Raw genomic sequence first — 21291 nt, 5'->3', positions numbered from 1 at the left:
GGTTTCTAGTCATAGCACAGCCCCTAACTAGCTATGTGACCTTAGTTAAAGCTCTCCTCATTGGCAAAGTGGGGGGTTTGGACCAGATGGCATCAGAGCTCCTTCTCCATGTAACCTGAAGAATTTAGGTTACTCTTCTCCAAGGTATTTGCATTTTTTTTTTTACATGGGACAAAGCAGAAACCCGATAGAAAGAATTTGAGTTTTCAAGAAACAAGTGGTAGAGGCAGTTTAGGGGATATATGGGACACCTCACATGCCTGAAGTTCTGTTGTGTCAGCTGCTAGAAAGCTGGTGCTGACCATCCCGTTCAGATTCTGGGCTTCTCTTTCTCCTGACTGTGCCTTAACTTCTGCTGTAACAGATTCGTTCATCTTTCTATTTTTCTTTCCTCAGTCCAACCATAACACTTCACCTAGAAAATATAGCCTCTTCACATTCCCTATAGCACATCTGCTTGTAAATATGAATACTTGGGGGCTTCTTTTTGTTTTTAAGTTTTTTGATCAGGATTCAGAGTAGATTGTTTCCTATTCGGCTCCTTTCCTGTATCACAGTTTGCAATTGAGAAATGTGTATATACGCATTATGTTTTTTGGGGGAATGTGGAATGCATAGCTTATTAACATGGCACATTTTTGTTTATTCACAAACTTTCTTCTCAAGATTAAATCTGTTTTTCAGAATTTTCAAATTTCATTCCTACATACAAATTAATTGTATGCTTTCTGGATAACTGACATGTTTATTTGGTGATAAAGAGGATAATAATGCTTTTAAATCTTATGTAGTGCGTCCTTATCAAGATCACTAAGAATGAAAAACACTGTTTAGTCTCATTCATCATTCAAGACAGCCTCTTTCTGTCTACTGTAAGACAAAGTTTTCACCATAACCTCTTGATAAAGTGTAAATTAGGTTCACTGAACCAATGTCCCTTGGAAACTCAGTACATTAAGCCTTGAGCAAATAGTTTAGTATTCTGAAGAACACAAGTCATATCTTCCCAGATCTGCGGGTAGGACCATAGCTGGCCATCACTGCGAAGACCTCATGTTTCTTCTGTAGAAATATTCCTTAGAACTGTGGACCAAGTCAGTGCCCTTCAAACTAGTTCAGGGCTCAGATTTGGACACCTCTCTCTCCCCTTACGGTGACTGAGTCCGTTGAGCGTGCGCTAGGATAGCTCAGAAGGAAATGCCTGCTCTTGTGTCATACTGTTTTACATACTGTTACAGCTTTATGCAGAGAATGTAGATTTTATGTGGAAATTAAGTCTGTCTATATTATGCTCAGTCATCAGCAGGTAGTTGGTGGTACAACAGGAGCCCACTGAAAGACCACTCTGTGCCCCCACTTTGGAAGTTGTAAAATCGGCAGATCTTCCAGGGGAGAATGCTTCTGCTTGTGGGTCCCCAGGCAGTAGTCCAATCACAGTAAATGGTGACCATTTTTTTTACCTTATTATATTACTAATAATAATCACAACCACTCCCATATTTAAAACACTTGACAAAACATTTTCCTCACAACACCCCTAGAGGTATATAGCACAAGTATTATAATTCCCATTTTATTGATAGGGGATTTGAGGCCAGGAGTAGTTGAATGATTGCCCGAGGTCATCACAGTAGTGAGTTACAGCTTGAGTCTTAGCTAAGATCTTGCAGCCATGTATCTGGAATTGGTTTTTTCCCTTGCTACCTCTAGACCTCCTCTGTTTCTTTATACAGTTTCCCTTGGAAGCCACATGAAAGTTAATAATTAAAGTGGATTTTCAGTGTCTTTGACTTTATTTTTTTGGAGAAATGTTATAGATTCATGTGCATGTGTTCTGGTTGTGAAGATCCAGTTAGATAATAGATGTGCAACATGTATCGCCTGGTAGATTGCGTTCTATTATTCTGTAGTGACTTGTTGACCATTCTTTCATGGGATTTCAGTGCAGTGATCTATAGGTGTCTTAAAAACAGGATAAATGCTAAGAAAGGGGAAGGAAAGGCGTTTGGTCCATGTCTCAATTCCTGTGTGGGTGCCCCCTCCATCCTCCTGGCCTGCCTTATGTGGCCCACGCCCATGATGCTGCATGGTTGTTTGAGAGGTGTGGATTTGCACTCGGGTCTTTAATGCCTGCCTTAGTCTGACTGGGCCTGCCTTCCTTTTCAGATTTTAGCATCTTGATGTAATGCTGGTGGCAGGAAGAACTGAAGTGTTGTTGTGTTTGCTTTGCTTCCTCAGGATTTCCTTGGATCTGGAGACCCCAAAGAAACCAAGTTGCTGATCACCAAACAGGCCGACTGGGCCAGAAATATCAACGAACCCAAAGCTGCAGTGGAGATGTACCTCTCGGCGGGAGAACACATCAAGGCCATAGACATCAGTGGTGATCATGGCTGGGTGGACATGTAGGTTTCCAATTTCAAACTTTGGGAGTATCTGCCATCTCATGTCAGCTCCTTAGGTTCTGACCAAATGGGGAGAAAATGAGTATTTCTCAAAAAGTATCAAATCCCCTTCATCCTCATGCATCCTAGGAAAGTGAATTCTAAGACTCAGAGCTGTGGGGTCTACATAGCTACATGCGTGTGAAGTGTAAGAAGCAGCTACCCCTGAAGGGCAACTGAAGGCAGGGTGGGAGGAACAGGGGGATGGCAAAGACCTGGAGCTGTGACCTTGAGCCCAGAGCTGGCATTTAAAGATTACCAGTGGCCCCGGGTAGATGAGTGTGGTTGTGCTCAAATCCCCACCCCCTTCAGCCATCTTAATAGCCATCTGACCCTCTGCATCCTTTCCCCTGACTGGTAGCAAGGTTTCTAACAGAAAAGCTACAGGCTGAGACACAGGTTTTATGTGTTAAGATCCTTTTGTATCACCAGGAGGGTAGCCCTTTAAAGCATTATAAGAACCAGGTGGATTTAGGATCCCCTCTCTCTTATGTACTTCATTATCAAATGATATTTATCAAGTATCTCTGAAAACATTAAACTCAGGCTTTGAACATATTTTATATTTGTCTGGGTCTTAAAAAGTGCCACTTTATGGATGTTTTCATTGCATGGAGGGGCTGCCTCTGTCATATTTCTGTCTTAATATGTCCTCTCTGCTGGAAAGAGCTGTTTTTAGTTGTTATTGCTCTAAGTGCTGATTGACATAACCTTAAGACAGGACTCTTTTACAGGAGGCATCTCCAGAGACAGCTGCCTCCCTTCCTTCCTTTCTGCTGGAGGGTAGAAGCAATGATCATCTCCATCCTTGACCCCTTTCCTCCAGAAGAGTTGGTTTTACTCTTAACTCTGCTCTGATCAGAAAGCATTAGCACTTCCCTTTCAGCCTCATCTTTCTTCACCAGTGGGAGAGAAGTGGTGAGATGACATAGAGGCCATCTCCTGTCATTGATGGGCCATTGGATCTGATCAGGAGAAGAGGGGAGGTTTTTTTAAAGGCCTCTCTCTCTCCTCTAGATCAAAGGGTAGCCCAGACATCCACTTACCTCTCTTTGATGATGACTGTCAGTGGGGTAGCGAGATGTCCCCATCATCCTCCCCCTTTTTCCTCTGAGGATTGAACTAGATCCTATTGGATGAGTAGGCCATCCAACTGGAAGTTAGACTTATGTTAACTCTGCCAAAGAGGATAGCATCATTTCATGGTTAATCATGCTACCACTAATTCATCTTTACTGAGTGGCCAAAGGTACCCCAGGTGTTGCCCTAGTGATATGAGAAGGTTGGGTCTTTGCAGAGACGCACTACCACAGCCATACTGTGTAGGGGGTAATTTGGGAGAGGCAGTGGGGTGCAGGGGAAAGGGTACTGACTTGGATGTCAGAGGGCCAATGTTCAAATCTGCCTATATCACCCACTCCCTACATGACCTTTCATCTCTCTGGGCCTCAGTTTCCACATCTGTGAAATGAAAGGGTTAGACTAGCTAGCCTCTAAGGTCTCTTCCAGCACTGAGTCTGTGACCCTATGACATCTCCTTGGCATAGTTTGTTACTTATAAAGAGCCTCTGAGGTCTTTAAGGGCCAGATGTTATATGGCTACATCTGCCCTGGAGGGTGGGTAGTATAAGTACCCAGGTAGGTATAGCTTTTTTCCTTCCTCTGAGATGAAGAGTGCTGTCACATGGTCAGGTCTGAAGCTAGCAGTGTTAAAACCAGGATGGCAGCTCCCGGGTCAAGCATACTTGTCTTCCCTCTTCCTATCACCAGGTTAATTGATATTGCCCGGAAACTGGATAAAGCTGAGCGGGAGCCCTTGCTACTGTGTGCTCACTACTTCAAGAAACTGGACAATCCCGGCTATGCAGCTGAGACCTACCTGAAGATAGGGGACCTGAAGTCCCTGGTGCAGCTTCATGTGGAAACTCAGCGCTGGGATGAGGTGTGAACTGGGTGTTGATGGAGACCATGGCAGGGGTTGGGGGAGGGTGCCGGAAGAGGCTGCTGTGGGGAGGAGATAGACAGGGCTCTGCCAGGTGGGACAGGGGAACAATTCAGTAGTCCAGGTTGAGGGTAAGGGCTTTGCCATTAACTGTGCAGCCCTGTGCAAGCTGCTTCCCTTTCTGGCCTTCATTTGTAAAATTAAGTGGTTATGGCTGCCTGGTTTCCATAGCAGCCTCTATAGAAGTTTCCCTGACCGTGGATGAGCCAGAAGCACCCTGGCAGTTCTCGGGCACTGGCTGGCTCCCTGGCCTTTTGGCTTGGGGGGATGCAGGAATGAACAGAGCTGGGTGAAGGGGATCCCAGTGCCCTGAAGCCAGCTGGGTCTGCTCACTCGCCCACTCCAGCGTCCTGCTCTGACTGCTGTTCCGAAGCTCCTGCCTGTGGGTGAATGTGGACATTCTCTTGGCTCTGTGCAGTTCTCATCTGCTGTCCACGTGACCCATTTGGTGGAGCAAGGGGGTTGAGCATCAGGGAGAAAGAGCTCCCTGAGTTTGATTGATAGGACGACTTCTCGAGAAGCATAAATGACGACACCTTGGACCACCTCCGCCCCAACTGCATCAGGCCACCCTTGGGGCTTTGGACACTTTCCTACTACAGTGTATTTGTGCTTGAATGAGTCCTTCTCTTTAAAAAAAAAAAGTGGCATGTCTGGAGTAGTGCCTTAGTAAATGATATTTCAAAGGCAGAGAGAATGGGGCAGGGGGGTAGGATTTTACAGCTGATTCTGGGGCTCAGGAGAAATGGCTAATCTGGCCCATACAGCACCAAGACCACAGTTATCACTCAACAGAATATAAGCAGCAGTGATGATAATGTCAATTATATTTCCTTAGGTGTCAGATTCAATTAAAAGAAATCTGTTTTCAGCACTACCAAAGCCCACGCAAGCCCTCAAAATAAAACGTTTCCGATTTGGTGCCGCTTCTGTGGTCCAGAAACAGACTGTGTTGTTATTGAATCCAGTCTTCTGCATATTGCTGTTAATTGCCTTTTGTTTTCAGAGAGCCTGTTTTGTTTTTGCCTTTCTGGAGGCAGGGAGGAGAGGAAAGGGCCCCTCCCCATGCCCGGTTGTCATGCTGGGGAAATCTGACAGCTCCATAATTAATTCAGCCAAGTACAGTGTTTTCACAGGACAAAGTAAGCTGGTTCATTAAGAACACATTTGCTCCTTCTTGTAGGCCTTTGCTTTGGGTGAGAAGCATCCTGAGTTTAAGGACGATGTCTATGTGCCCTATGCCCAGTGGTTGGCAGAGAACGATCGCTTTGAAGAAGCCCAGAAAGGTAGGCTGGCCAATCAGACCCATCGTTAGTAGTAAAAGTCCAGCTTTCAGACTTGGCCTTGGCTCTCCTGCCACTGTTTCCAGTGCCGTGGATTTGTATTTCACCATCCAGAGATATTTTCAGTGGCAAAAGCCTGAATTCCCTCTTGGGTTCTCTTCTTGGCTCTGCCTTGAATCGTTTCGGCATCTTTCCTGCAGGATGGGTAGTACTTGCTGAGGTGGGGTGATTTTCTGCTCTTAGAAGCTTCGGAAGGGGGTTTATACTACTGTGGAGGGGATGGGGGGCTTGAGATCCTGGGAGAGGAGAGCTAGAATGATAGCTACTGCTGTTCTCTTGAAAATGGGTTCACATTCTATCCCACAGCATCTCACCTCTACTTAGATACACTCAGGAGCAGTAGCTGTCTCCTTACTTCACAGAGGGGTTGTGAGGATGCGGGAAGGAGTGACTGGAGTGATTTTGAGGCATTCTAAAGGACAGAGTGTTCTCTCAGGATGTAAGCATTTCCAGAGCACCCAGTTGCTAAAGTATCTGCATGTTTGGGCAAAACATATCAACCTATCCATCTGTCTGTCTCCTCATTTCTAAGAATCCATTGCCATAGTAACTTGGTGCTCAAAGAAGACACTGGAGGCAGAACTGGAACAAAGACAATAGTCTCTTTCCTTTCCTTAGAATGAGTTTGGACATTCTAAGTTCAGAGGGCTGGGGGGGTCCCAGGTGGAGGCCTTCTGTCTGTGGTGCTCGGGTGAAAGGCCTGTCTTGGAGAGGGTTCTCATTTGCTACCCACAGATTTTGATGCATTGTCTGAACCAACTTTTCAGGGACCAGGATCCCAAAGATGCCTCCGATAAGGACAGGCAGGAAAATAAGCTATCGAGCCCAAAGGCACAGACCTTTAAGGTTTGGCTCAGCAACTAGGTGGACAAGATGACCAGGAGATCAATAGAAATTTAATCCCTGTGTGAAATCTGACGTGATGTGGTGGGAGCACCAATCAGTTAAGGTCCCTTAGCACTGAGCTCTCTGGCCAACCTTGTATAAAAGCTGGGTGCTGCTTCTCCCCGTTAGAAACAAACAGATAGCTGTACTTGGCGGGGGCAGGAGGAGGGGGAGATACACTTACTACTGGTACTTATAGACATAGGACCTGGACATGACTCAACAGGGGCCCAGTAACTCTACATACTTTTTATGGATGCACAGAGTGGGATTCCCCCTTTTCTAGTCCTCCCTCTGTACCCTGTGAAATGCACCCCTTGAAATCGTGACTTGATTGCATCACCTGCCCTGATGTTTTGCTTCCTGCAGCATTCCACAAGGCTGGCCGTCAGGGTGAGGCAGTCAGAGTGTTGGAGCAGCTCACTCACAATGCTGTGGTCGAAAGCAGATTCAATGATGCAGCATATTATTACTGGATGCTGTCCATGCAGTGTCTCGATATAGCTCAAGGTAAGTAAGTAGGAGAGGGCAGGCCTGTTTCACCTACCCCCACTCCAGCACGGAGATAAACATCTAATGAGCTGTAACATTTTAATTAAAACCCAGGGCTTGTTTATTGCCTGTACCATCTAGAACCCTGTGTTGACGCATAATCCGGCATGTCATCTTTTTCCAGTTTGCCTGTAAGCATTAACAAATACCTGAATGCCATGCTGAGGTTATAGCCGAGAGCCCTTGCCCTGCATGCTAATTCAGAACATTTCCTCCCCCAGCAGGGACCTGTAGCTGCAACCGTCTGAGCACCAGTTTGTTTGTTTTTTTTTAATAAAAAGAAAAGCAAATCACATGTAATAACACACTGGAATTTTTTTATATGGCTTTTATGGGCTACAGAGAAAAATTGCTGCCTTCTAGCACTAGTACTGTTCTAGAAGGCTTCTCATGAAAGGAATGACTGTGAATGGATGGTGGTGTTCAGGGAAGGAATTCTTCTTCATTAGGCTTTAAGAACAAAGCCAGCGATTTGCTCATGCCCTCTCTTGCTGCTACCTTTGCATTCAAGAGGGGAGGCACAGAGGGATGAGGGCCAACAGGACAGTGATGATGCTGCCCTGATCACCCAGCTCCTTCTGCTGCCGATGACTTCAGCCTGTCCCTGCCACAGCAGGCAGGCACTGTGCTGAGTGGACATGACAAGGGGCACTCTGTGGATTACTTGGTGTCCACCATGATCGTTCTAGATGAGACTCCTTCCCTAACTTGGGCTGCCCAGTTCTTGAACCATCAAACACGTTAGAATGCCTTTCTGCTACATCTTTAGTCTCAGGGTCAACCCTCAAAGAACTAATTCTATCACCGGTCCTTCTTGTCTATCCTTTTTTTTTACCTCTGTGGATGAGTCAGAGACAGTTGGGAATTCAGTTTGATTGGTCTTCTCCCTCTTGCCTCCATGCATGCAGCAGACCAAGGCCAGAAGGAGGAGATGCTGGTCAAGTTCCACCATTTCCAGCACTTGGCTGAGCTGTACCACGTGTACCACTCCATTCAACGCTACACGGTGAGACTATTGGTGGACTGGGGAGGGGGGCTCACAGAATGGGGTGCTCCGTTCAGTTTTAATGAGCAGCAGACCTCGAGATGTACAAGAAACCAGTTTAGACACAAGGAACTGCTGAGTAATTCTGACTGCTTTTTAAAAGAAAGTACTCTTTAAAAATCTTGTGCTTTTTTGTTCCTAGTAGATTTCCTAACTGGCACACAGCTAGAGTTCTGGAGTGGAAGTGTGCACTGGTGACTCACATGATCCTGTTCTGTCCTCTTGCTTTTTTAAAGGTTCCTAGAGATGCAGATTCCATATTAATCCCTCCATTATTTAATTCCCCTCCTAGTCAAGAAATCTTCAAGTCTAATCAAAATCTTAGATTCCAGGCCCAGCAGTACTGCTTACTTACTGTGACCTTGGGCAAGTTACTTTATGACTGCATAAACTTGTTTTTCCTGTTTTCTTCTCTGTAAAATGACATGGTTGGGCCAGGTGATCAGAGGTCCCCACAGACTAACTTTCTATGAATCTTTTCATTTTAAGCCCATTCCCTCAATGTCATCTTTATAACTACCCTAATTCCTCCTCAACTTCTTGGATTTTTTTCTAAAGATTATGTTTTTTCATCTCTGATCATTTTGGCTCCTCCTATCTGTACCTTCCTCAGTTCTTTCATGTTCTTATTAAGATACAGAGAGCCAAACTGGACAGCTGCTTTTTTCTTGTAGCTACTGTATCCTAGGAAAGTGGGCCAAGGATTGACCTAAGACTTTGATGGCACTGGTGTCCTGGAATTCCCATTAGGACCCTGAGCCGTTTTTCCCTATTCCCCCTCTCAAATACCGTAAGTCTCTCAGTCTCTAACAGGGGTTCTGTGTTGGCAGTGCAGGGTGGGGAGGTATAGCAGTAAGCACCCTGATACATCCAGGAGGGGCTGCTACCACAGGTTCTTAGATCTGCTTTTCTAAAAGGAAAGCAACTTTTGAGGGGCCAACAATCTTCTTAAATCACACATACCAGCAGAGAAAATGTAAGCAGAGAAATAAGTACCAATGGACAGAACTTCCAGCTGTCTGACCACAAGCAACATGTACATCACAAATCAACAGATAGATCCAACTATCTGACCATTATATACATACATAGTTACCAGAGAGAGAAGAGCCTGCATCTGGCTTTTCAAAGCCTCGGACTCCTTAACAGCTACCCAGAGTCTCCTCTGGCACACAAACCTTCTTCCAAAGAGTAAGCCCCAAAGCAGAACCTCCCCTAGAGTATATATACTCTTTCCAGAACCAGAGGGCATCTCTACCCTCATGACTCAGTGCCTCATTAATTAACAAATGGTGTGGGCCTTCCTACAAAACAAGCCTCCCCTAATCAAACTTCCCTTAATGGACTCCACCGGAGGCCTGTGAATGGATAGGGAAGAGGAGTCCTCAGGTGTTCATCCACACTCAGTGGATTCTCAGAGACTGATGTTCTCATTCAATTCAGTAATCGTTAATTAAGCTAAAAGGGATGCATTCCTTGCCCTTAAGGAGCTCCTCTCACCACTGGGATGTGGCATTATTTCATTGAGTGGTAAAAAGAACAGGATTTGTCATTTTGTCACTTCCTTATCATGTGCCCAGGAGCTGTTCTTCAGAATCAAATCCAAGAATCAGCATTTATTAGGCACTTACTGTATGCCAGGCACTGTTGTGAGTGCTTGGGAATATGATCACCTGCAGATACTTACTGCCTATCTACTTTGTGCCCTATTCTAGGCTCTGGTCTACCCTCTGAACTGGCCAGTTCTGCCATGTTTAGGTGTAGCCAGTGCCACCCACTTGGGTCCCAGGTGACCAGAAGTGCCGACCCAAGGATGAGCTCCTCTTATGCTGGGATAGGGTCAGTAGGAAGCATCCTCCTGTCTCCCAAACTAGTGTTCCAATAATTCGGGAGCCGCCTGAAAGTGGACAGCCCAGCTGCCTGCTCAAGAAGCCCGAGGGCAGGGCTAGTCAGAGGTCACGCTCAGTACTGCCGAGTTAGAGGCTGGTTTTATGCTCAGTCTCAGCCTGGCAAAGGGTGACCTCCTCGCAGAGGTCGTTGTTGGAACTTTTTTTGGTAATTAACTTTTTTTTTCAATTAACAAGCATTTATTTTCTCTCTTTCCTACTTCCCTCACTAGAAAAAATCCTCAGGGTAGAATTAAGGCAACATTTCACTTTCCTGAGGCCGGCTGATTATGTAGGGAAAGTAGAGTAGCTAGAAATTCAGTAAACTTTAATGAAGTACCTACTGTGTGCAAGGTGCTACACTAAGCACTGGCAAAGACAGTCTTCCCATCTAATGGGGGGAGCCAAGAAACCAAAGGAAGCTGGGAAGAGGGTGAGGCCCCCACCGAGGGTGGCCTGGCTGAGGCCATCGTGTTCTGGGAGCCCATTCCAAGCAGAGTTGCTGATGGACAGTGGAGAGTGAACTGGAAAGGACTCAGACCCTGGAGAGATAGAATATAATGTTCAGACTGCTTTGACCTTGCAACTTAGTGAAAAGCCTAAATTATTAAATATTTTATAAAGGAATATAGCTATATTACTATCTAGGGCCCACAGAAGTTATAACTAACCTCTAGCTAAGCATGGCCAAGTAGAGGTTTGGCCTGGTTGATTTGCATCAGTCTTATCTAAAGCATAATTAAAAGCATCTCCGTGCAGACAAACCATCAGTGGGCCAGATTCCTTCAGAATGGTTTGTTTCAAGTCAGTTAGGCTGTCCTCCAAACCTTGGAAGGCCTTCTTAGCGAGGGCTGAGATGGAATTCATCACAGCCTCTGTGGAATTCTCTCAGAATCCAGTGAAATGAATTCTAGGTCTTGACAGGCCGTGGATTTCACTCTCTTTTTCCTCCCTTTTCCTGCTGCAGGAGGAGCCCTTCAGTTTTCATCTTCCTGAAACACTCTTCAACATCTCCAGGTTCCTGCTTCACAGCCTGTCTAAGGAAACACCCTTGGGTATCTCTAAAGTGTATCCTTGCTCCAAGGTTCTGAGCCAGACTCCCCCTCAGCCCCTGCTCCTAATTGCCCAGGGCTTTTTCTTTTAGAGCACTTTGCAAACAAAACCATTTATCTTTCCAGCAGCCCCTGAAGAGCCTGAGCTTGCTATCCTTAGTCCTGTTTTATCCTAGAGAATCAGTCAGGGAAAGAAAGGTGTCTGTGCCAAAGGGAGAATTAGCGGAAAGGACCCCTGGGGTGTGCACTGGGCTTCTTTGAACTCTCTCTGTAAATGTCCTGGTGAGGAACAGTATGGGAGCCCTCAGCATTCTCCTCCACAAGCATTTGGTAAAGACTTCCTATGTACAAGGAGTGCCCAGAGCAGAAGTCTTCTGATTTGGCTAAGATGTCAGTCCTCCTCCGTCATAAGACCACCTGACCAACTGAACCACTCAGAACCTCAAGCAACCCTCTGAGACCATCCTCTACAAATGAGTTGCTAATTTGCATCAGTGGAGGGACTTACACACTAGGAGTTCCTGATACCATTGAAATCATGTGTCCACATCTATGTCTGTCTCCCTACACCTGTAATCTGTCTGTCTGTCTGTCTGTCTGTCTGAATACACCAATTCTCTGGTCATTGGTGGAGACCTAGCTGAGCCTTCTCATTCTGTGCAGTTCTCCGTATAGGACCTCTGTCTTATGCTGAAGGCCTTATTCTAGGGCTTTTTGGGTTTTTTTTACATTTCTTCAGTTTTAGTGTATCCTTTAGGTTAACTATCTGTTATCCCTTTCCCTTGCCACATTCATCATCTCTTTTCCAATTATAAGTTCATTTCCAGGATGATATCCCTTACACCATACCATTCAAACCTTCTTCATCTATGACTTCCCATGAAACAGTACTTTTATGCACAACAGATAAAAAAATTGGGAGGATTTATAGGAAGAGGGTCCTGTGATGGCAAGAGTCTCATTTATGCCAGTTCTTTGACCCTCATCAACCAGTATTTACTGAATAACAGACCTTTCCTCAGCCCTTTGTTTAGTATTATGGAGGACACGGCATAAGACACTTCTTGCCTTTGAGGATGTTACCGTGTAATAGGACAGACAAGATTAACCACATGACACAATTAAGAAATGTTAGTCTAAGCGTGTGTTAATTAAATTTTAAGTTGTGGGCCACATCTGCCGAGTCCTAAGGAATTCAGAGATGAGGGACCTCAGTGAAAGTGAGCAAATCAGGAAGGCTTCCTGGAGGAGGCACCCTTGGTGTGTGAGCCCTGAAGGATAGGTGAGATTTGGACTGGAGGAGAGGAGCAGGGAAAGCATGCTTCAGGCTTTGGTGGAGAGAGGCACATAAGCAAAGACACAAAAGGCTGAAGTGAACATGATCCGTCCCAGGGAACAGCGAGCAGAGCGTCAGGCTAGAACAGAAGGATAGCGAGTGATAAGATGGGATGGGCAGCAAGAGGCCTCATTATGGAGCCTCCCAAGGCAGGGACCCCAGTGGAGACACCATGTGGGAAATAGCAGAGTGCGAAAGACGTAGCTCATGGGCCAAGTCTGGGAGCCTGTAACTTAAAGTGGGGCCGACGGGCACACGGTGCAAACCGGAGGCCAGGCCAGGTCACCCAGGGCACAAGGCGTCATTTGTTCCAGCCTTGAGTCCACCTCAGTCTCTGCCATTGCTGAGTGCAGCAGAGACATTCTGGCCCGAATTTAGGGAGCAGGATGAGCCTCAAGGAGGCCAAAGAACCGGAGCGGTTAAAATATTAATGGAAATGGCACTTCTTTATCTCTGGACAAAACCGTGTGCCTCTGCATCCGAGAAATACATTTACATCTTACAAATGTGCAGACGCATTTCTCAGGCTTCTGCCCACACCTTCCTGGCACTGACAAGAGCTGAGCTCTGGTGCAAAGCTCACTCCAGAAGTAACCCCTGGTTGCCTCGCTGCCTTTTTCCTCCTTCCTCAACTTGATTACAGAAATACTTTATTCACGCTGGCCAAACAGAGCAAGGCTCTAGGCGCATATAAATTGGCTCGTCATGCTTACGACAAACTGCAGGGTCTGCAGATCCCCGCAAGGTTCCAGAAATCCATTGAACTGGGCAGCCTGACCATCCGCTCGAAGCCCTTTCACGATAGTGAGGTGAGTGTTGACGTGGGCTCACAGCTGTCATCCCTCTGACCACCTAGTGACCAAACCAGTCAACCTAGTCCTTGCCTGATGACTGTCTCCAGATTCAGTTCGAGATCTGGCTTGGTTTCTAAATGTTCCTCAAGGATTCATTCTGTCCTTCCCACTCTGACCCCAGGTTCCCTTCTTCTAGGTGTATCCCCCTCTGCCATCTCCTTTCCTGCAGTCTTCACACTTTGGAGTTTTGGCCATGACCTCGCTCCCATTCTCCTTATCATTTCCTTAATTTGGAGATGGTTTGAGCCTGGCCTGAGGGAGTCTGATGGTTCAAGTGTTTTCCAGGTCCCCAGACTCCTTGAAGGCTTCAGGTTAGGTATCTCCTAAAAACAGCCTGCAGTCTTCAGATGGCAGCATGAACTTTCTCAGCCTCCTGGCTTTAGAACCAGTCTTGGGGCTGAAGCAGACCTGTGCAAGCCCTCAGACATCTGCGTCCAGACCAGGCTCTCCCTCATGCTGCCTTTTGGCCTTGGGCTTTCCTTTCCTCTAACCCAGTGGTTGCCTGATCTTCCATTTTGATCAGTGACTTCCAAGAACATTCTTCACAGTATTGCCCTGGATCATTCAGTATATTGTGGGAAAGAAACAGGAGCAGCAGTGGAGTCTGGAGAAGGAACCCTTCTTACTACCCCCAGGCTCCCTAGTGTGGGCATGTAGGCGACGGAACCGAGTTGGAATAACTGGTTCCTATCCAGACTTTTCCACATATTTTTATGTGACAGACTGGTTATTTTCCTTTTTGGCCAGTTTCCTCCTCTGTGAAATAAAGGGGCTAGACTAGCCCATCCTTTGCGAAGGCAGACCAGAAATGAGAGTCAGCCCAGTCTGCAGGTGCACCCGGTGTCCCTTCTCACTGCCTGCCCAGGCTTTCTGCCCGCAGAGCTGCTGGCCATGTGGCTTGCTCCCTCAGGACACATGGACGTTGTCCCTTTGGTGCAGTGACCAGCCCAGGAAACACTGGTGGGGGAGGAGGCTAGCCTGCTGTGCCCTGCCAGTGCCTGAGGAGGGCAGGTGGCTTTGTGCTCGACTCCATGGGGTTCTCTCTTTGCAGGAGCTAGTGCCCTTGTGTTATAGGTGTTCCACCAATAACCCTCTGCTCAACAACCTGGGGAACGTGTGCATCAACTGCCGGCAGCCCTTCGTCTTCTCGGCGTCTTCATATGGTGAGTTGGAGAGCAGGAGCCTCGCTGCTCCTTTCTCACTCCCTCTGGGGAATGGGGAGCTGGTGGGGGAGGCTTTGTGCTCAGGACTCGGGGAGGTGGCTGGGTAACCAGGGAGTCGAGTCTGCTGACAGCCTGGAAAGCCTCTGGGGATCTGAATCCAGGCTGAGATGCAGTGTTTACTGATGTCCCCTGGCTCCTTCACCTGTGACCTCATTCTCCAGAGGTTCTACACCTGGTGGAATTCTACTTGGAAGATGGAATTAGTGATGAAGAAGCTGTGGCTCTCATTGATCTGGAGGCCCCGAGGCTGATTAAAAAGGAGAGGAAATGGCAAGAAATAACCAACCCTAGTATCCTTTGTGGGGCTGAGGGAGGCAGCTGAGCGCTTGTTGTTAGTACCCCCTAGGATGACTGTTGCTGTTTTCCTCATTTGATACAGTCGCCATGTGGTCATACTGCTCAGTCCTGTTGTCTCCTGGTGGTTCACTGGTGGCTTTAGGCAAATCTCAGTTTGAGAGGATAGGATTTTAAATCCTTATTTGTAACGACTTGTGAACTTCTTGAGTGTGAGCTCTGGACATGAAAGGGAGTGTCCTTTGGAGGCTAACAAGACATGGGCTGGGTGGCTAAACAGGGCCTCCTCAAGCGGTTTCCTTTGACAAAGTCCTCAAGATTCACAAACTTTGAGACTTGATGAGACTGTGGACCACATCGAGGAAGACGACCCATTTACTGCCAAACTGAGCTTTGAGGTGAGAGCTTTGGTGTAGGCCCCTCACTCAGCTTTTCTGACTTCAGTACTTAGAGGGGAATAAAATCCCTGTAGCCATGAGGGCCCAGAGATTAGACAACATGGCGTGTGGTGGCACCAGGCAGCGCCGTGGTGAGATTTCCTGAAGCATTTTAAGCATCTTGGGATGGGCAGGAGGAGTGGGAGAGTTGAAGTGACTCAGGGTTGAGAATTAGCATCAAGTCCAGCTCATTGGGAATTCTCAGTTAATGTCTATCGAGAGCTGACCAGGACCACATCTAGGGTATTGTGTTTGGTTCTGGACACTTTACCGAAGCGTGTGTAGACAAGGGTCACCAGGCTGTGGTCTCAGTGTTTAGCCTGGAGATGAGGAATGTGATCACTATTTGAAGGATGTTCCATGAAGGAGGGATAGCCCACTAGACTTGTTCTGTGAGTCACCAAAGGATATAACTGGAACCAGGGTCTGGCACTTACATGCGCAGTGCTATAGCTTATCTTTCTACCCAAGAGTTGTCCAGTAATGGACCAAAGTAACTTAAGAGGTAATGAGCTCCCTGTACCTGGAAATGTATCTCACAGACGCTCCCTGGCTGTAGAAAGAATCAGTGGTAGGCTATACTAGGGCCTCTGAAATTCTTGTTAACTCTGAGACAGGCCTGAGATATGCCCAAAGGATACCATCCCTTCTTCTTGGGCATGGTGTAAGTAAATCCCAAAGTGCTCTACCTCCCCATTTTTACACCTGCTTTTTGTAGCAAGGGGGCTCTGAATTTGTTCCTGTGGTGGTGAACCGGGCAGTCCTTCGGTCCATGAGCAGGCGGGATGTCCTCATCAAGCGTTGGCCCAAGCCGCTGCAGTGGCAGTACTTCCGCTCCCTCCTCCCCGATGCTTCCATCACTATGTGTCCTTCATGCTTTCAGGTGGGAGATGCACAGCTGGTGGGGGTGGGGAACCCAAACCCCTCCTGGGCAGGGATCCACATTTTATCCCCTTAATGTCAAACTCCAGGCTAGATACCTCATGCTGACCAATTTCAGTTGGTTGGAGATAATTTCTCCCTTTTGCCCTGTGACTTTATGAACTGGAGAGCTAGCAGAGGTTGGCTACTGAGACCTTTGATATCTGGAAGGGAAGGCCCCATCCTGGACTGAACCAGTGCAGCCCAAACCCAGAAAAGGGGAAGAATCTTTGGACCCCTGAGGCTTCTTGCTCAACAAACCTGTTTGCTCCTTTTGGTAGATGTTCCACTCAGAAGATTATGAGCTTCTAGTCCTGCAGCACAACTGTTGTCCATATTGTCGGAGACGCATCGATGAAGCTGGCCAGTGACCCCTGTCTGCCTCTGCCTCTCTTCCCACAGGGGACCACAACAGAGAGCGAGAACCACACATCCACACCCCTTCCCAGTTATCCAGGTTATGCCTTTGTCATTCCCAGATAGTTTCAGATTTTTGAGATGTTTATATAAAAAAGAAGAGTTAAAACCATCAAAATGTTTTCTGTGCAGATGAAATTTATGTTGGGGGGGTGGGGAGGTGGGGAGGAAAGTGTAACTACGAAATTTCTATTTATGGCATTTTCTGCTTTGTAAATAGCACTATGAGATGGAAAAGAGAATGTACATATATTTTCTATTAAAAAAATCTGTTACTCTTTAAGATGATTGGAGTTGTTCATAGCAGCCTGCTGGAGTCCACAGATCTGTCAGACCATTAGCATGTACACTTGGCGAACAGATTGCCTCAATAATTACAAATAAAAGGGCTACTTATTTTCATCAGTGTCTGTATTTTAGCAAATCTTCATATTGTCTGTAACTTAATTTCCTTATGCAAAAGTGCACCTGTTTCTAATTTAATCAGAGAGGAACATTACGTTTGTATGCTCTTAAAATTTAATCTAATTGAAGTGACAGTATAGGGTGGGTTAAAAAAATTTTTTTATATTACCAAGAGCAGTACTCACAAAGAAATAAATACCTGTCTCAGCCATAGATAATAAGAAAATCCAAAAGGAGTCATCACTTATCTTTCTAGATTGAGAGTCAGTTTTGAAAAAACCATTCTTGTATAGGAAAAGGGGAAGAGTGGGGGGAAGTGGAGAAAAGGGAGAGAGAATATCTCTCCAGACAGAGCTTTCTGCCCTTGAAGAGATGACATGCTAATGGAGCTCACAATCAATTTTATGTAATGTCATTTCTCAAGGAAGGGTGCACTGGAAAAGATATTACTTAGGAGGTGGTACCTGGGTAGCACTTTGAAAGGAACTCAGGGTTCTAAGAGTGTAGAGGTACAAGGGAGTGCATTCCAGATGTGGGGGACCTCTTTTGCCAAGACACAAAATGGGGTGATAGAATGTGGTGTGCAGGGAACAGCTAGTCAGTCACTTTGTTAGGGTTGCACGGGCAGTCAACTTCTTTGGCCTTTTCTGGGGCTTCAGGGATACCCTGAGCTTGGTCCCCTCACTTTCTGACCACTGAGCACTTCAGCTAAGAAGTAACCTTCCCCTAGCTCACCTGCAGATCCAAGCCATGGCTCCACTATCTCCCACAGTCTACTCTATCTCTCAACAGTCTACTCTTCAAATTTTCTTAAAATTTGTACTATTGGGAACTATAAGAGAACAGAGAGGGGGTGACAGCTGGGGAAAATCCAGAGATACGGTGCAGAATCCTACAAGGTAGCCATCCCTGAATCTTGAGGGGGTTGCCACGTCCTATTCTGAGCTGTCTTTTTACAGGCTCCTTTCATCCTTTCATCCTCTGCCTCCCCACTATAGACCCTTAATTTCCTGGCCTTTCACTGGAGTGAAAATGGAGTTAGATGCTAATCTTTTTTAACTCCTCAAAATTTTGCAAGGAGGACACTATAAGGGAAAAAACAGGTAGAACAGGATAAAACTAAGCTGTCAGAAGAAAGTACTCCAAATTCCATCCCATTAGAGTCAAAACAAGTTACGCATCCAAAAAGTGTGATTACATCCAAGTCTAGGAAACTGGGCAACACTACTATTCCAACTTTGGACCAACCAGCCATTCAGTTGGCCAAAGCCTGAGTTCTCCCTCTGATCTCACCTTTCTGATTCCTGAGCAGTCTTGGTTTCTACCCAAATTGTGTCCCCTGGCAGCTCTTTCACCTCAGTGCAGGAGGTCAGTTATAGGAACAATGAATGACAAGTGATGGTAGTGTCTTTCTTTATATTTGTAAAGAACTTCATACTTTTCAAAGCCCCTTCTCAACAAGTGTCTTACTAGATTCTCTCATCCCCTTGGTGAAGGCTGGGATTTTTATTCTCATAAAACAGAAGAGCTATGTGGCACAGTGGAAAGTGCCAGATCTGGGGTCAGGAAGACTCATTTTTCTGAGTTCAAATCTGGCCTCAGACACTTAATAGCTGTGTGACCCTGGATAAGTCATTTAACTCTTTGCCTCAGTTTCTCATCTATAAAATCAGCTGGAGAAGGAAATGGCAAACCACTGTAAATCTTTGCCAAGAAAACCCCGACTGGGGTCGTAAAGTATCAGACACCACTGAAATGATTGAACAACCAAACAGAAGATGAAGCAACACCTCTGAGAAGTGACGTGATTCCAGGTCGTGTCTCCGCTTAGCAGAGCTGTGACTAAAATCTCATTCTCCCAGTTCCCTTTCCAAGGCTCATTCTAAAACCAGCTTGCCTTTGTTAGAAGAATTCTCTTTGTTCTGCTGTGGTAGAATCTTAGCACCTTAGAATTAGAAGAGGTCATCTAGTTTAACCTACCCTGAATAGGAATCTCTAAAAAACTCCCTAACAAGTGGTTATTAAGACCTCCACTGCTCTTCAGAAAACATTCTCACCAATTGCAAACATTGATGAGACTGCATTACTCTGTACTTGTTAGGAGGTTTTTTCTCAAGTTGAGCCCCTTCTCTGCAGCTTCCACTCATTGGTCCTAGTTCCACCCTCTGGGGCCAAGCAGAACAAATCTAATCTCACTTCCTCATGACAATCTTTCAAATACTTAGAGACTCCCCCTTCCCCGATTCCCTATTAATCCCTTCTGTTCTCCAGGCTGAACATAGCCAGGTTCTTCAGTCTTCAGTTAGCACTTTCTTCTTTACCTGCAAGGGCCAATATGGAAACCACATTGGCGAAATGTGTATTCTATGGAGAAAAAATGAGGGGGAAGCATAAGGAGAGCTAAACCAACAGAATTCTTGCCATTAGAGTATCTAATTACTTAAAATCATGCATGCATGCTTTCTAGCTAAACATTTATGAATGTGTTAGGATTTTCATCAGTGTGTTACTTGAACTGAAGTCATCTGGCTGGGAAAAGATAGGGGGGAAACCACTACCTAGCAACATGTCAATCATGCTGACAGATCAGATGGTCTGTGGTTGAAGGCAGTAGGATGAGAAGACTAGACTGAGAATGGAGATGTTTACGACTTCAGGTAATGATTCCCAAACCATTACCACAGTTCCTTCAGTGAGGGCACCAGGGGAATTAGGAGATGTCAGCCTAGTTAGCACAATGGAAAGGTCATTGGACTGGGGATCAGGACACTTGGGTTTTAGACCTGGCTCTGACAATCAGGAAATCAGCAAGAATTTATTAAACACCTGTAATGTGCCAAACGCTCTACTAGTTGCTGTCCCTGACTAAATAGCCTTGGGCAAGTCACTCCCTGCCTATAGGCCTCAACGCTGTAAAAATGAGATATATTTATGTACATGGGGATTTGGAAGTGACTGCAAGATGATCTCTTCTGGCTCTGAGTTTCTATTAATACATCTGCTGCTGTTGAGCTAGATGTATTTCATCTCTCTGGGCATCTTTTACCTGTGAAATAGAGATATATGACAATCTGTTTCCTCAGAGGGAGATTGTAAAGAACAGTAGAGCTCATCAAGAGTTTTGAGCTTTTTGGAATAAAATAAAAAGCTCTCTGTCTCTCCCTCTCTCTCCTCTCTCTGTCTCTCCCTCTCTTTGTTCTCTCTCTGTCTCTCCCCCTCTTTGTTCTCTGTCTCTCTGACTCTCTCTCTGTCTCTCCCTTTCCCTCCCTTCCTTCTTCCCTCCTTCTTTCTGTCTGTTCTCTGCTGCTCTTCCTCTCCCTCTTGCTTTGTTGTCCTACCAGTCTGATAGTTCACCTTTCTCCTCCCATCTCATAAGAATGGGTATCCTGGAAGGCTCCATCCTTTCCTTCTCTCTCCTACTCTCCCCCAGTTTCACTTATCGTGTTTATGCAGTTGAGTCTCATATGAATAGCTAAGTCCAACTTCTCTAAGTTCCAATCATATATTCCTAAAAGCTTACTGAAATTCTCCATCTAGATGTCCTGCCTGCACTTCAAACTCATTAGGTCTAGAATTGAATCTATCTTTGCTTAAAAGCCCTCTTCTCCCCTTAACTTCCACATTGCTGGTTCTCTCCAGAAGTGACCTCCTCCACGTTCACTCTCTTCATCATGACCTTGGACAAACTGGCCCAAGAGCCCAGTGCTTCTTTGGCACTTCCAAACCCTCCCTCTGCTGTCCTCTTTCTGCTTCTTGAGGGGAGAGAGACTGTCTTGAATTTATTATTGTATCCACAGCACCTGGCACAGTGTCTAGGCGCTTCATCAATGCCTCTTTACTTAACTGATGCCAGTCTCTTCTTTAACTTTACTTCCATCTGACTGAATAAGCTAGTCTAGACTCTTGTTGCTACAGTCTACCAGCCTCCTTTCTAAAGGAGCTCAGCACTTGGCACCTAACTTACAACCCTTTCTCTCTGCTCCAACCCATTGATTTCATACTTGGGGACCTCAGTGCCCAGGAAGATTTCCTCCTCCTATGCCTTCTCACTCTGTTAGCCTCATCAACTGCATTTCCACATCACCGATAGGAGAGTAGGAGAGAGAAGGAAAGGATGGAGCCTTAGCTCTTACCCCCATCATCATGAACTACAACAACCAGTTATTAAGCCCCTGCTTTGTGCCAGACCCTTTAT

The 21291-nt window shown here is 46.0% G+C and overlaps 1 protein-coding gene across 4 annotated transcripts in view; it reads left to right on the top strand.

The window, feature by feature from the left end:
* IFT122 (intraflagellar transport 122) overlaps positions 1–17093 on the top strand; it is a 78735-nt gene extending 61642 nt beyond the window's left edge. For 2 of the 4 annotated variants that reach the window (XM_072598415.1, XM_072598413.1), the window contains 12 exons: positions 2239–2405; positions 4215–4386; positions 5630–5732; positions 7044–7184; positions 8138–8232; positions 11125–11225; positions 13189–13354; positions 14451–14562; positions 14784–14912; positions 15235–15314; positions 16072–16236; positions 16556–17093. In XM_072598415.1, coding sequence (XP_072454516.1) covers positions 2239–2405; positions 4215–4386; positions 5630–5732; positions 7044–7184; positions 8138–8232; positions 11125–11225; positions 13189–13354; positions 14451–14562; positions 14784–14912; positions 15235–15314; positions 16072–16236; positions 16556–16645 — 1521 coding nt within the window. In that variant the 3' untranslated portion in view covers positions 16646–17093. Of the gene's footprint in view, positions 1–2238; positions 2406–4214; positions 4387–5629; positions 5733–7043; positions 7185–8134; positions 8233–11124; positions 11226–13188; positions 13355–14450; positions 14563–14783; positions 14913–15234; positions 15315–16071; positions 16237–16555 lie in introns of all 4 variants that reach the window. The other 2 variants (XM_072598414.1, XM_072598412.1) reach the window with 1 other exon arrangement.
* Positions 17094–21291: the final 4198 nt, after the last annotated feature.

This window comes from Notamacropus eugenii, chromosome 3 (genome assembly GCF_028372415.1).
Source record: "Notamacropus eugenii isolate mMacEug1 chromosome 3, mMacEug1.pri_v2, whole genome shotgun sequence".
Classification (NCBI taxonomy): domain Eukaryota; kingdom Metazoa; phylum Chordata; class Mammalia; order Diprotodontia; family Macropodidae; genus Notamacropus; species Notamacropus eugenii.
The sequence above is the reverse complement of the archived record's forward strand: the minus strand, read 5'-3'. Positions and strand labels throughout refer to the sequence as shown.